General features: G+C 38.8%; 1 protein-coding gene across 1 annotated transcript in view; it reads right to left on the reverse strand.

Annotated features, from left to right (window-relative positions):
* Positions 1–1337: 1337 nt before the first annotated feature.
* Positions 1338–16729, reverse strand: part of BMP3 (bone morphogenetic protein 3) — a 74482-nt gene continuing 59090 nt past the window's right edge. Inside the window, exon 3 of the mRNA XM_082275311.1 lies at positions 1338–2388. Coding sequence (XP_082131437.1) covers positions 2197–2388 — 192 coding nt within the window. The 3' untranslated portion in view covers positions 1338–2196. The remainder of the gene's footprint in view (positions 2389–16729) is intronic.

Below are 16729 nucleotides of genomic sequence, written 5' to 3' on the forward strand. Positions count from 1 at the left end.
TTTACACCCGTTTAGGCAGATCAAGATCAAAACTCTGCTGCTCTTGGACATACTGGCTGTAGGTTTTTTTCTGCCTCTAAATGCCCATGCCTCTAAATTCCTCTAAACGCCTATGTGTGCAGGAGCGTTTAGAGTCAGGAAAAGAAAAGCAAAATGCCCAGTGGAGCAGCAACAAAAAAAAAAAAAAAAAAAGAATGTCCAGTGTGCATGAGGAAGCGCTTAGGAGTGGGGAGGGAGCAGTTTAGTTAGCTTTAGCCTGGAATTCTACTTTAACAAGTACTGACCTCTTGCCCTTGCTCAGCCTTTCAGGTCAACAGGGCATAGCTACTACTTGTTTGTAGCCCGGCTTACTGTACAATGAAGCGGCCAACTGATCTTGCTGATGCACTGTAGAGAGGAAAATAAATCACAAGGCTAGCTGCACAGAATAACAAACCTTTAAACAGATAAAACATATATGTTGCTTTACCTCTAAAGTTAGTTATCTGCCTGTTGGTCTACTTTAAAGTAAACCTGATATAGCATAAAACATTAAAATACATTACTCTTCAAAAAGGCCCAAGTCCACAATGAGATTAAGCCCCAAGCCCTCCTTGTGCTAAACCCCACCCTCTGTCATTCAGCTGTCAAATGGCTGAAATTCACTGGATAGTAGAGGATCTGGCATTTAACTGCTGAATTGACTGGATAGCACAGTGATGGCGAAACTTGGCACCCCAGATGTTTTGAAACTACATTTCCCATGATGCCCATCTACACTACAGAGTACAGGAGCCTCATGGGAAATGTAGTCCCAAAACATCTGGGGTGCCAAGGTTCGCCATCACTGGGATAGCATATAGCCCTATGAGGGAGCATAGGGCTTAAAGCGGAACTAAACCCTCCTATCCTTTTCAGCAAAGGAAGCTGCCATCCTAGTCTCTGTTTGATGTGCAACTTCCATGGTGCTCTACACGTGATCAGTTATGGCACCAGCTATTTAAAGGTTTGACAGTCTGGTTGAGAGCACAAGCAGAGGTTACAGCTATCATTTCCAGCATGCCAGAAATGTAATTGTTTTTTGAAATCGGTAAATCGATAGGTTTAGTTCCGCTTTAAGATTTAAACACTCTAATGCTCAAGAGAGCTGCAGCTTGTTAGAGTGAAAATGTGGATATAGCTGAAATAACAGGTTGATTAACCTTCATTCATGTGTTGGTGCATCCATTAAAAGTTAATTTGGAAAACTATGAAAATTCTCCCTTTATTTTCCGTCTACAACCAGAAGGAGCATTTTTCTGCTGCAGTGCTTTTCTTTTTCTTGACTTGTTTTACATTTAACAAATGATCGTCAATGATATCCATTTCCTAAAAATCATGAACCCATTATTCATTTTCATAGCTTGATATCCTCCTTAGGGTAAACCAGTCACTATACCTATGATAATACGTTCTTGAAAGTAAGAATCAGGCAGATTTATTTGTGTGGTACTGTATAACAAAATTAAATATTGTTTATTTTACACAATTGTATTTATATTCTTTCATGTCCATTATACCTTTTGTTTACACTATTAAAAAGTGCTGGTTAAAAAAAAAAAAAAAAACACAGAAAAATCAATAAAATTTCTAAATTATGTTACACAAACTTGCTGTCACAAACCACTTTCCATGATGTATGTCTTCAGACTATTTAAACTTGCTATGATGTGGTGAGGAACACGCAATACTCCTTCAGTACTTCCAAGCATCAAATATTTAACTTCCTGTCCATTCTATGGTAACAGATGTGTGTAACAGACGCAAGAAATGTAAGGACTGTATATATAGCAAAAGAACACCATAGGCAGGTGAATGCTGATAGTCTGAAGGCACATTACAGCCTCAGCTGTTCAAATGTCTAGTCTTTTTTTTTCCGGTACAAAAATAAATGTGTCTTTGAAAAAAAGTAGAACGACTCCTATTTTCTTTAGAGCTTATTTGATTCAGGAGCTTATCTTCTTGTGTGCTATGTGTCAGTTTTCTGTGAGTTCCTTGACTCAAGTCCAGCATGAATTGAACACAGCAGACATCCATCGCCCAGTGTTTATATAATATATACTTTTTTTTTCTTTTCTTTTTGCATTGCTCTCTGTTAGGCTGTAACATTTCAGGAAACAGTTGTACTGAAAGTGCAAATATGAAGTTTGCTACAAACAGCTTTGAAGGCTTGAACCGTTATCTGCAGGCACAGGACTCCACTGTCATGTTGGGATAAACCTTGAGCACGACGTTCTTGTTTTCATCAAAGAACAGAATGCTGAGGGACGACATCTTTTCTGGGACGCAACATGGTTCAGGAATGCCGGGTACCACACCCACAGCGCGTACAATGCTCTGGATGGTGGCATGGTTGGATGGCTTCAATGACTGAAAAAAAAAAAAAACAATGATATACTAAGAATTTGTATAATTTAGATTAGACATGCATTTCTTCTATCTTTTAAAGCCCAACCTTGGGCGAGAAAAAAAGGTTTTCCCATGCAGTTGGGCTGTGCCTGCGCTGCATTGGTTATCTGCTTGTTTTGTATAGGGGTGAGGAGAAAGCTTATACTCACCTGATCCTTCCTTTCCCCAGAAAACAGTGCTCCCCAACAATCCAGTTCTGGACCATTCCTGGTTCATGGAGTCTGCTCTGGGCTTTATGACATCAAGAACAGTCCACAACTCATGACTGCTTGAGCACAGGGGTGCTTGGAGGATCTAGATCTAGGATCCCTAGACAAAATGGGTTTTAAATTGTAGATCCAAAATATATTATTAAATTACTGATATTATCTAATGCTGACTTTCTCAGCCATTTTAATGTGCAGGGACCCTTGAATAAAATGTCTGGTCTTAAGGAACCCTTGCTAATAATTATATCTACAGCTCATGATACATGTAGCGCGATAGGCACTGAGAAGAATGTGTGGTCAGTTCTAAAAATTCTGCCCATAAAGACAGCTAAAAAGATCAGTTTACTCACTGTATATAATAGGTAAGAATTGCATATTGCTGAAGAAACCCCTAACCAGTGTTGGGAGTAACTAGTTACAAAGTAACTGATTACAGTAACTACATTACTTTTTTTGGTAACGAAGTAAAGTAACTAGTTACAATACTAATATTGGTAACTACACTACTTTACTAGTTTATAGGAAGTAACTACACTACTTTACTAGGCTAGAGGAACGCGCTTTCCTGCGTTACCCAAGCCGTGCGATACAATCGTTATTTCGAAGAGTAGAGAGGAATGAAGTTTATGACTTTTTGTTGCACTTTGTTTTATTCTGTTTTTTCAGGTTTTGTTCTCATGTTTCCCAAAGCCTGTGTTTATACAATAAACTCTATGCAGAAAGAGTGTCATGTATCTTCTTCTACACGGTCAATTAAGAAAGAGGACAGTAAAGTAATAAGTAGTGAAGTTACTTTTCAAATGCAGTAACTAGTAAAGTAATCTCATTACAATTTACAGAAGTAACTAGTAACTAGTTACATTTTTTGAGTAACTACCCCAACACTGCCCCTTACAATCTCTGGAGGAACCTTGGTTGAGGAAGGCTGATCTAAAGTGTAAATTAAATGGAAAAAATATGGCAGCACAAATGTTCTGTTCTAGTATAATTATCAGATTGTGGAGTGAAGGTCAAAAATAATTATATTTAGGGATGCACCGAATGTTCGGCGGCCGAACATTATTCGGCCGAAAATAGAAAAAATAGCACTTTCGGTGATCGGCCGAATAAGTCAAAAGGCCGAATAATTTTGTGCCGAATAATAGGGCTGAACGATAGTCGATATGATATCGACTATCGTTCTGTGGCCGTAGGCGATATTCATATCGCCGAGGTCACGATATTTACAGGGGGAAGGGACTCGGAGGAGGACAGGAGGACTCACAGACTTCCGTGAAGCCGGGACACTTCAGCGGTGAGCATACATACATTACTCACTCGTGCACTGCAGCCCGCCCCACACATTCAGTGAGTCTTACTCTCCTCCCTAGTTTTTTCAATGGCACATTCAGGAAGCCAATCACGCCGTGATTAGCTGCACAGTGAACCAATCACGCGTGCCTGCACACCTGATTGGTTCCGCTGTGCCGCTACTCACGGCGTGATTGGCTTCCTGAATGTGCCATTGAACAAAACTAGGGAGGAGAGTAAGACTCACTGAATGTGTGGGGCGGGCTGCAGTGCACGAGTGAGTAATGTATGTATGCGGCTGTGCTCCTTTCCAGGCTACTACTAGTCCACCTCCAGCCTCCTACTACCACCACTGACACTGACTGACTGTCACTGAGTAATTGATGTTACCACATTAACCCTGACCTGCCCAGTGCCCTGTATCTGCAATTAAAATTTACAAGGCTGCCTGCATGCTTCCTGATTTCCATTCCCATTCCCAGCATCCTTCCCAATCCCTACAGTGTCACTAACATTAACCCTATGGTACAAGGCTGCAGTGTGCACTGAATCCCATTCCCTACAGTAACATTTAGGGAGAGAGAGAGAGACATGAGAGGACAAGAGAGAGAGAGTAAGAGGACAAGAGAGAGAGAGAGAGAGAGACATGAGAGGACAAGAGAGAGAGAGTGAGAGGACAAGAGAGAGAGAGAGAGACACGAGAGGACAAGAGAGAGGACAAAAAATTGGCAAAAGAAATGGAAAAAATGTGAAACACCGCGTTCGGTATTCGGCCTTCGGCCAAACATTTTATTATTATTCGGCTTCGGCCAAGAATTTCATTTCGGTGCATCCCTAATTATATTCTAAATATATATATTCACTCATCATTATGACTACAACCTACTCTAAGAATATGTTTCTTTAAAGTGGAATTAAACTTAATTTTTTTTTTAATGGGCCCCCACCACGTTTATGCCATAATGTGCCAGCGTGCATCACACCCACCAAACAAAGCACACCAGCACTGCGGTGTCAGCATTCCTGGGAACTTTCATCTTCTTCCTGTTTGGCTGCTTGAATTATGCACTTGCATGCCCACAGGAGATACTTCATAATGGCACAAAGCAGTGCCAAAAAATTTACTCTGAACTGTGCATGTGTGACTCAATGTATATTACCACAGGGAGAACCATTGATGATATTACCACAGGGAGAACCTAGGATATCTTCTATTATAAAAACCCTGCATCTCAATGGTTTTCAAAATTTGGGGCTTAATTCCACTTTAAATGGTTCCCTTAGTATGCTTCTACTGAAGGCATTTTCTGTATTTTTCTTATTTAGAAAAATAAATCAAATTAAGTTTTGCTACTTTTCATGTATGCATCAATATTGAATAAAACAATTACATCTGGTATACGAACTAAGCATTTGTATAATCTACATATCTACAGTATGAATTTTCAGTTGTTCATTTATGGTCTTTAAATTAAGCTTTCAGAACTCCAGATTTGATGTACTACATGGATATCATGTACAGTGATTCTATTACCGCCTCTCACTTATGGATGTCCTTTGCAAAATAGTTTGGTTTTCAAATTGAATAACAAGCTTAATTTTATCTCAAGCTTCAAACTGCTCACATCCTGAACAGGTTTTTGCTTAAAAGACATTACCTACCCCTTAACAACCCTTGGGTTACTTTGCATTCCTGAGAATTTAACAATTCCCAACAACCTTGGGAATTTTACAAGGCGGGGGGTTCTTTTTTGATATCTGCCTGACATTGTATGAGACTGCCACTTTTTGTGTCTCGATTTATTAAATGTATGCTGTAAATGATCTTTTGACAATCTGTTGATATTTTCTCACCTGTCTTTTTTGTGGGGAGATCTGTTTTTAGGTATTTCTTAAATATCTAAAAAAAAAAAAGGGTTTTTTTTTACCATTTTTGTAGATCACACTCTAGTCAATGTCTTGTTTTCAAATCTCCTTTGAGACTAGAAATCTAGAACGTTGATTGTAGAAATAATTTGTATCTTTACAACTGTGCAACCATGGCAATTGCAGATCAAACAGAAGCTAAGCCGGCAATGTCCTTGGCTGAAAAGTATCATCAGGATAATGAGCTCCATAGAATGTATAGGATTTCTGCCAACATCCCAAATAAAAAAATAGAAATGTGCACAGTTTTGCAACGAAACCAATGAGTTAAAAAGCGGATGACAATTTTTATTTTAATGTATATAGTAAAAAGGACGTCAGTACAGTAAAAGTGTCACATCTAACAGACAATATTTATATAAAATAAACAATTTCATACATATACATTGTATACCCAACACATCAAGATGTACCCCAGAAAATTGCCAGCATATACCTGGTCAGCTTGTGAGAAAATCTTAGATGAATCCTGACATGTTTTGGAAGATTTCCTTCTTTAAGGTAATTAATGGATATATAGGACTGTAGATTGAAATGTTATAATATACCTTAGTTTACATACAATTTATAGCATATTTAGTATATGTGTTACAATGGGCTACTGTGTGAAAAAACTCACTTACAATTGGTAGATACATATAATGAACAGCAATTCTATCAAGCGGGGCTGGTACAGCCAACTGTCCAGATACTGGGCAAGTCGGCAGCGTATAGGCTCCTTGGACTATCCACAAGAACCCTAAGGGCCAATGCGCACCCAATAGGACGGGGTACAGTCTGTAAATCAATGGTGGACATAGCGACATAGCATTACTGTAATGTAGACAGACAATGGCCAAATTAAAAGTCTATAGATTAACTGCATAAGGGTAAATGAAAAAAGGGGTATGAACCATTCACAAACCATGAAATGGTAAACATATATATATATATATATATATATATATATATATATATATATAGGCTCATTCCTCACACCTGACCTGACCTCTACGTCTTGGACTCTTGACACCTTGTTTGTGTGTGGGCTGCAATTCCTTACCCACCAGGTATGTTCTTCAGCACATCCAAACCATGTCATTGTTTGTGAATGGTTCATGCCCCCTTTTTTCATTTATGCTTATGAAATTCAGCTATAGACTTTTAATTTGGCCATTGTCTATCTACAATACAGTACAATACATTAATACTATGTCTACCATTCATTTACAGACTGCACCCTTTCCTATTAGGTGCTCATTGGCCCATAGGGTTCTTGTGAATATTCCAGGGGGGCCTATACTCTGCTGACATGCCCAGTATCTTGAGAGTGGCCGATACCAGCTCTGCTTGATGGAATTGCTGTACATTATGTGTATCTACCAATTGTAAATGGACTTTAAGTAGCCTCACGTAACACATATACTAAATATGCTATAAATTGTATGTAAACTACACTATATCTGTTGTTTATTTTCACATTGTTTTTGATATATTGCTTTCTAGAGTCCTATATACCTATTAACTCCCTTAAAGAAGGAAATCTTACGAAACATGTCAGGATTCATTCACAATTTTTTCCCAAGCTGACCAAGTATACGATGGTAGTTCTCTGGGGTACATCTTGATGTATTTTGTATACTATTTATATGTATGAAATCGTTTGTTTTTATATACATATTGTCGTTTAGATTTGACATTTTTATTGGACAGATGTCCTTTTTACTATATACTTTGAATAAAAATTGGCATTCGCCTTTTAACTCAATTACCTTGTTTGAACTCTGCCTCACAAATCCAGAAGGGGCTTCCCTGCACAACTGTGCACATGTCCATTGACTGAAAAATATAGGAGGGTTTAGTTTTGCTTTAAAACATTAGTCTCCTAAAAGTGTATGTAAACACAAAAACAAAAATGTGATATAGTGCAGCTTACCAATCTTCAGGTTTGGTGTCTGAATTTGTTTTCTTTTTAGGCTTTTTTCCTTTATTTTTACCCAGTGATGTGGCCAGTAACACAATTCCCATCTTAGGGTGGCTAAACTCACTACTGTATCTATGGAGGAGCAACAAAGCCATTCTTCGACAGCAACATTGTCAACCTGTGCAGAGGGTAGTGCTTGATGAACTCATGGATTTTAATGATCTTTACTTAGGTGACTAACAAATAATAGTTTAAAGCGGAGTTCCACCCAAAAGTGGAACTTCCGCTTTAGGTATTCTACCCCCCTGACATGCCACATTTGCCATGTCATTTGTTTGGGGGGGGGAGCGGGTACCTAGTTTTGACAAGTACCCGCTCCCACTTCCGCTCGGAGCGCCGCGGAACCCTGAACGGAAGTTCTCCTCTCCCCCTCCCTCCCTGCAATCTTCTGGGAAATGTCAAAGGTCCCAGAAGATTGCCGGCCAATCAAGACGCGCAACGTGACTCGCGCATGCGCAGTGGGTACCCGGCTGTGAAGCCGCAAACTGTCACAGCCGGGTGCCCACAGCAGTGATGCCGGGGCCGAGGGAGAGGATCGAGGCTTCGGGCGGCCGCATCGCTGGACCGTTGGACAGGTGAGTGAAATGGCTGGAACTCCGCTTTAACCTCCACTATCTTTTAAAGCAGTTACAGAAACTTTTTTTTTAAATTCTTTTGAGATAAAGGTTTTTACTATATAAATAAAAGCTGACCATTGTAATCACCCCTGTCCATGGTAAATTGTTAGTCTCAGCCCTTTAACTGCCACTTTTGCTGGAAAGCTTGAGCTGCTAAAGTGGAACTAAAGGCAAAATTATAAACTTTTTAATAAGCAGGCTATTGGTATCTTTACATAGGAATGTCATGTCTAGAAAAAAATACACCTAACTGTCTGCTTGCAGACTTCTGGGGCATGTATACTTAGCTGCACATGCGCAGCTTAGTGTACATTGCCAGCACAGACCCTGTGTGCCAGGAGAACTAACATCATCCTGCGGCAGCTAGTCAAGATGGCCGCAGACCAGCACCCAGAAGAAACCAGGGAGAAGATACTGTCATTAATGCCAGAATCATTGAAGAGGAGGTAAGAATTGTGACTTTAGTTCAGCTTTAAGTTGAACAATACCATGCCTATTGGCTGGATAAACACACCTATGTTACAAGGGGACTCTGTGTTAATGCTATTGACTGTCATTTTTGATTTAGTTCATAATTCCACTTTACCTTAAAAATGATGGGCCTTTACAACTATATCTACTCCGTATGTGATTAATTCATGTTTTCTACTCCCTTTCTGCTATATCTACATAATTTCTACTGCAGACTAAATGTTAGCCTTTTACCGTTAATTGATACTTAATGTCTCTAAAGACCCTGTGAAGATATGCCAAATGCTGATCCAGCCAAAAACATGAATACCATCATAAACACGAGTCAGGCACTGTAGCTGGTAACACACATTTCTAACATTTCTAACTGATCTTACTGTACCATATAATAATGAGCATAGAAAATGCATGATGTCTGTGCTAACCTATTCTGAAAATCCTAGGTGACTTATGATCTCCAGAAACTATTTGTCATTCACTGTCTTTTTCCACCTTAGGTACATGCATAATGCCTAATGTTATAAACTGTTGAATGCATTTATTTATTTATTTATTTATTTACAGTATATGCAAGATATTGCTTTTAGACCCCGTTCACACAGGGGCGACTAGACTTGCTGGGGCGACCTGTGAAGTGTGACTTCGACGCTGTGCACCGAGACCTCGGCGCGACATGCACGGACTTCATATCATTGAAGTCAATGCAGGTCGCCTCCAGGTCGCCCCAAAGTAGTACAGGACCCTTTTTTCTAAGTCGGAGCGACTTGTGTCGCTCCTATTAGAACGGGTCCTGTGCTAATCAATGGCAGACGACCCACCGCGACTTGTCAGGCGACCAAGTCGCCTGACAAGTCGCACTAGTGTAAACCGGGTCTTAGACATCAACTTCCAACACTGCTCCTTCTATGCATTTCTACATGTAGCACTCTCCGGCCCAGTGCAAGCAAGTCTAAGTTCCCACTAAAATAATGCATGATAATCTGTTTAACTCAACTTTTGCTAGAATTGTTTCAAAATTCCCTATTACACAGGCCCTGAAAAAAGTATTTGTAATTTATATAATATAATATATATATATGTATATATATATATATATATATATATATATATATATATATATATATATATATATATATATATTAATATATTTATTTTATCCAGAAGAAAATCTAAATGATTAACGCAGGGGTCTTCAAACTATGGCCCTCCAGTTGTTCAGGAACTACAATTACCATCATGCCTAGTCATGTCTATGAATGTCAGAGTTTTACAATGCCTCATGGGATGTTTAGTTTCGCAACAGCTGAAGGGCCGTAGTTTGAGGATCCCTGGATTAAAGTGTTACCAATCCCACAACAGTAAAATCAGTATGCTTGTTATACTCACTGTGGGTTAATCCTCTGCACTGTGTAAACTACTGTTTGATCCTGTTTTCTCTGATCCTCCCCTTCTTCCACTGTACCCAATCCATCTGCTGATAGTACAGAGCAATTGGAGTCACTCTGCACATGCTCAGTTTGATATGTATTGCTACAGAGTTTTTTTTTTTTCTTGGGAGGGTGCATGTGATCAGCACAGGGCCAATCAGCACTGTCCAGACAGAGTAAGGGGTCCTGAAGACTCATAGGACAGTCAGAGGAGAATGAAAACTCCTCCTACAAGCTTTACCTAGACACTGATAGAAGTCACAAGTCTGCTATATACTGCTTATGAAAAAAGGTATTTAGCAGTTTATATTTACTAAGGTAATTGCATTTTAATGGTCTGTTGGAGTCCAGATATAGTGAATGCAGGGTCCTGGGTTTAGAAACACTTTAAAAATGATTGCCCATTTCCATATTATTTTCCTTTTGCCTGTATTTGTATGCCTCTGTTATATATGAAGGCAGACTCTTTCAGTAAATGTCCAGCTAGTGTCTGCATAGAGAGGGAAAAATCGTTATGGAAGCTTGGTCAGTTTAAATGATAGGAGGAGAGTAAAAGCCTAGGTAGAGGATTAGTTTAAGTGATGTTAAGTCCTTATAGAAAGAGGTCCGCGGAAGTCTAGTTAAGAATAGTTGAAGTTGGCATTTAGTGGCGGAACATACATAATAAAGTAAAGAAAACTGATTGCACTTTCATCATGTATGTATTTTATTAGTACTGTTTATATGACATATACAATATATAAACAGCACAAGTTGGGCAAAGTTCTTCAGTGGGGTGTCCAATTAATTCTAGATACATTTAAAGTGGTTCTAAACACTAAAGGTTTTTTAACTTAATGTATTCTCTGCATTAAGTTAAAAAACAGTTCACTGCCAGGCACACCCCCCTCCCCCTTTATCGATTCAGTGCTGTGTCCAGCTGGAGCTCTTCTCACCTCTCTTCCTGGTCTCACAGGCTTTGCTTAGAGCAGCAGTAGCTCCTGCTGCTATCAATCAAATCCAGAGAGGAGAGGACAGAGCTGTACTGTGTATGTCTATGGCGGCTGCTCCTGATGACGGCATTTTGACGAAATGCGTAGGGAGGAGCTACCACCGTCTTTGCATCACTTCCAGTTGCAGTACGTGGAACGCAACACACCCATACTTCATGCTTTTTCTCATGCTGTTTAAAAAGCCTGCTTGCTGTAAGTGTACTGGAATGTTTTTATTATAAAGGTACCATACTTTTTCGCACTATGGGCTATCATTCTTTATGCCTTCACATGTGTAATGTGGTATAAAGAAAAGGAACTCCACCGTATATAAGCCATAGGTCTGCTGCTCCAAATACAGGGTGACACTCGGATGTGGATCCCAGGTCTGCTACCCCCAAAGGGGAGAGCTTTCTGGTGAGTGAGGTACTATAGGGGGCGCACGGCTTGTGGAACACCAGCAACATACACTCATTTAAGCATATTTGGAGCACCTCAAAGAGCACCTGTCACTTAATGTCTGATGAATTTTGAAAAGGACTTTATTTTATAGTATACAGTAACTTTTGTATGTAACTGCACAGCACCTAGCACTTTTAAAGAGCACTGAACACTCCTTTGCTCACAGAAAAATATTTATTGTTGTATTTCAGAAGCATTTATTGTTTTTATTTCCTTTGCTTATTTTGCATTTGTCTTATATATAAGTTTGAATGTACTACTATGAGCCCTTATGTTTATGTTGTTTAGGCACTAAGCAGTTTTTTATAGTAAATTTCCCAGCAAAATATTTGTAAAGCAGTACCCCACCCACTCTACACCCTTTTACTATGGAGGCCTAATGCCTGGTTCGGGAGCGTACCTCTACGTGTGCCCCATAGCACACGGCTGGCTATGGGGGCACATGCAGAAGAGGAGGAGCGAACAGCACCAGCAGGAGGGGGACCCCAGAAGAGGAGGTAAGCCACTGCTCTCTACAATACCATTGCACAGGGCAGGTAAGTGTAAACCTCTTTTTTTATTTTATTTGAATGGAAAAAAAAGTTTTTGCTTTTACAATCACTTTAAGTTAAATACTGTTGAACTAATGCACATCGAAGTGAATGTTTGTGACTTTTAGCATCATTGTAAACTATATTGATAGTCCCAAGTGCTGTTGTCCAGGTGTCCGCTGCAAAATATGACTTCATACTAATTGTAAATCATAGCTCCGATCAGTGGAACCCAGTGGATGCTTGGATACTGGCCTAATTCTGTAGTATATTTTTAGCAATAATGGAGCAGCAATTATTAAGTACTAAACCTTCCTACATTTGTTTAAAATCACTGTACAAATGAGATCCACTATGACCTTAATCCCCAACTTTGTTAATGTTCAGTTGATGACAGTGTTACAAAAGAATTCAGCTGAGGAAAGTCACAACCCTCTGTCAAGTTATTGACATTTTTTGTCCCCTTTAGGGAGATTTACTCTTGATTAATTTATGCTTGATTCATCATCATGGTGACAGGGGATGCCAAGCCAGACAATAGGATGATTTTTTCAAATAGTGACACAAATGTCAATAAAATATTCCTCCCCATTCTATCAAACGGCAATAATGGAGTTCCATTTTAAAGCATACACAGCCTAACACTAATTGGTGCTGTTCTAGCTTGCTGCAAATATCTTCTCATGACTACAATTAGTTTAGTTTGGGTCTACTGCAGCAGTGTTAATTTCGTCGACTAAAACCGACTAAAACGTTTTCGTCGACTAACACAATTCAGATGACTAAAATACGACTAAAACTAAAATGGCATTTTAGTCTTAAGACTAAAATACGACTAAAACTAAAATGGCATTTTAGTCAAAAGACTATAACTAAAACTAAATCGAAATTTGCTGCCAAAAATTAACACTGGTGCATGCTCAAAGCATAAATAATAACATATTAGATTTTTCACTCCAGGACCAGCAGTAGTATATAATGAGTTTGGAAATTGTAGAGAAATGCTTAAATAATGCATTACAAATTACAATTGAACTACACCCATTTGATTATAGATGACTAAAATGAGTTTTAGTCGACTAAAATGTAGGGCGTTTTAGTCGACTAAAATATACTGGAGTTTTAGTCGACTAAATACGACTAAAACTAAAACACTTGCAGAAGACTAAAATAGGACTAAATCTAAAATGCCATTTTAGTCCTAAGACTAAGACTAAAACTAAATTGAAATTTGCTGCCAAAATTAACACTGTACTGCAGCTGTCCAAGAAAAAAATTGGGGACATTAGCTGAGTTTGGGTCTTCTGCAGTTCTCCAAGAAAACAATAGGTGACATTAGCTGAATTTGGGTTCGCTGCAGTTCTCCAAGAAAAAATTAGGTGACATTAGCTGAGTTTGGGTCTAATGCAGTTCTCCAAGAAAACACTAGGTGATATTAGCTGAGTTTGGGTCTACTGCAGTTCTTCAAGAAAACAATAAGTGATGTTAGCTGAGTTTGGGTCTTCTGCAGTTTTCCAAGAAAACAATAGGTGACATTAGCCGAGTTTGGGTCTACTGCAGTTCTTCAAGACAACACTAGGTAATATTAGCTGAGTTTGGGTCTACTGCTGTTTTCCAAGAAAATAGGTGATGTTAGCCGAGTTTGGGTCTACTGCAGTTCTTCAAGGATACAATAGGTGATATTAGCCGAGTTTGGGTCTACTGCAGTTTTCCAAGAAAACAATAGGTGACATTAGCCGAGTTTGGGTCTACTGCATTTCTCCAAGAAAACAATAGATGGCATTAGGAAGGTTTGGGTCTACTGCAGTTCTCCAGGAAAACCCTAGGTGACATTAGCTGAGTTTTGGTTGACTGCAGTTCTCCAAGAAAACAATAGGTAACATTAGCTGAGATTGGGTCTACTGCAATCCTCCAAGAAAACAATAGGTGACATTGGCATTATCTGAATTTGGGCCTACTGCAGTTCTCCAAGAAAACAATAGGTGACATTAGCCAAGTTTGGATCTACTGCAGTTCTCCAAGAAAACACTAGTTGACATTAGCTGAGTTTGGGTCTACTGCTGTTTTTCAAGAAAATAGGTGATGTTAGCCGAGTTTGGGTCTACTGCAATTCTTCAAGAAAACAATAGGTGATATTAGCTGAGTTTGGGTCTACTGCTGTTTTCCAAGAAAATAGGTAATGTTAGCCGAGTTTGGGTCTACTGCAGTTATTCAAGAAAACAATAGGTGACATTAGCCGAGTTTGGGTCTACTGCAGTTCTCCAGGAAAACAATAGGTGACAATAGTTGAGGTACTTGTAGAAAGGGATGCAGGAATATATTCAGTACACTGATTTATTACCTATACCTTTCTCTTCTGGGTGTTTCATACAAATAGTAGGGCACAAGTCCTCAAGAGCCTATATTGTTTATTGCTGTTAAAAAAAACAATGGTTTTCCTTGTAAACACCCTAGCCTTTCTTGTACTAGGAAAAAAAAAAAGTACCTTTCCATTTGACTAACTTTTCAACCCAAAGGAGGAATATGATACGCTATCAGTGTCAACCAGCTATAATTAACCTTTAGGCACAGATCCAATCTGCTAGAGGCCCAGGAATTCCACAAAATACAGGTGGATCAAATCGCTTGAACTTACAGAAAATGTTACAAACACATCCAGAATTTCTCTGCTTGTAAATTGTAAAACTTGATATTACATTTTGAAAACATGTGCTATATCCAATTCCACCCAGCCCCATGTCACAAATGAGAGCTGAAGCCAATTCATACTTTCAATTCCACAGATAAACACCGCAACTAAATTGAAGAAGCATTAAAGCTAGAAATAAAATACAAACCTTCCATTTTGACCTGAACTAACTTGGCTTATATAAAATGACGTTCTATTCAAAGTAACAGAAACACTGCTAAATGCAAATGGCACACCCTATGAAAGCAGATTAGGTTTAAATGGCCTCAGATATATGTATTATTTTTATATACTATAATTTATAATTTGCATAGCACCCCAAGCAAACAACTACAGAAGAAAATAAAGTAGAAGCTCATGGCCTTAAAGAGCCTAAAATTCTTGCAGTTTCTTGCTTGAGTGCCAGGAATTTTTATTAAAGCCTTTACCCTACCAATTATTTTTAAATTTTTAGAGTAAAGTGGGGGGGGGGGAGTTAACATTTTTGCCAGGTTTTTCTTTCCTCCCCGTGACCCTGTCAGGGAAATATAATCCCACTTTCTGTAAACCCAATGGACAGATTTTGTATCACATACTGCTCTAAGTGAAAGTGAGGGGAAATCTTACCAATGGGACACAGGCAGCAAAAAAAAAAACTGGCATGAACTCTAACATTTTCACTGCAAAAAAAAAAAATGGTTGCAGTTGATATTCAAATAGAACCTGGCAACTCATAGTGATATTAATCCCAAAAACAAATAGGGCCCTCTAATTCCTCCTGTATTGAATTGAATTGTAACTGTACTGTCTGCCCTCTGTTGTAAAGTGCTGCGCAAACTGTTGTCACTTTATACATCCAGGATAATAAAAATTATTTTAAAAACAATAATAAAAACAAACATTTTATGTATTGTAGCTTACCAAACCTTGACGCCCCTTGCACACAAGCATCATAATTTACTGATGTTTACTCAGGAACTTGTGACGCCCATGTGCAAGGGACCAAAAACCGTGTGTAAAGACCTGAGTAATGTTGGGTATAGGCAATAAAAGATGAGTGAACGTATAGGGAAATATAGACAAGTAAATTCTTCTTCATTGCCAGTATTGTAATTTACTCATGTATACTCGCATAAAAATGCTTATAGAAGAGTAAACAAGTATGCAAGTAAATTACTGCACTCAAATGAAAAATGTTCTATTTCTGTTTTACTGCTCTGTATTTAACATTTCTTTACTGTGTACAATATCCCATAGACATAGACAAAAATGCATCTCATTTCAGATCAAGTAAAAACACTTGCATTTTTCTATCCCCTGTGCAAGAGGCTGGATGGAGTATTGTCTTTATTCAACCTCAACAACTACTATGTAACTATGTAACTATGTTTTAAGCAGTTACAGCAGCATATCTGCATCTTAAAAAGGCATTGGTTGGTATAGTATTTCTGTCCCAATACTTTTCCTTTAAGGGGATAACTTCTACAGGTATGACGATCGGGTACCTAGAGGTGCCTATAGATATCTGCAGCAGCTTCCAAAGCTTTCTTGCAATGGCTGAATTTCATTTAATTTCATTCTGACACTGACAGCTTCCAACACTTTCTTGCCACTCAGCCTCACCCTGCATATTAGTATTTTTTCATCACTATGGGCAGCCTCACCTGCCAGAAGAAATCTACAGGGGACAGAATGAATTAGGAAACCTTAGGCACCATCAAGAAGTACCGAAGCCTTGCCTGCCAGAATAGCCCTAGACTCGACCATG

Source organism: Pelophylax lessonae (genome assembly GCF_965119305.1).
Source record: "Pelophylax lessonae genome assembly, chromosome: 1".
NCBI classification, from domain to species: domain Eukaryota; kingdom Metazoa; phylum Chordata; class Amphibia; order Anura; family Ranidae; genus Pelophylax; species Pelophylax lessonae.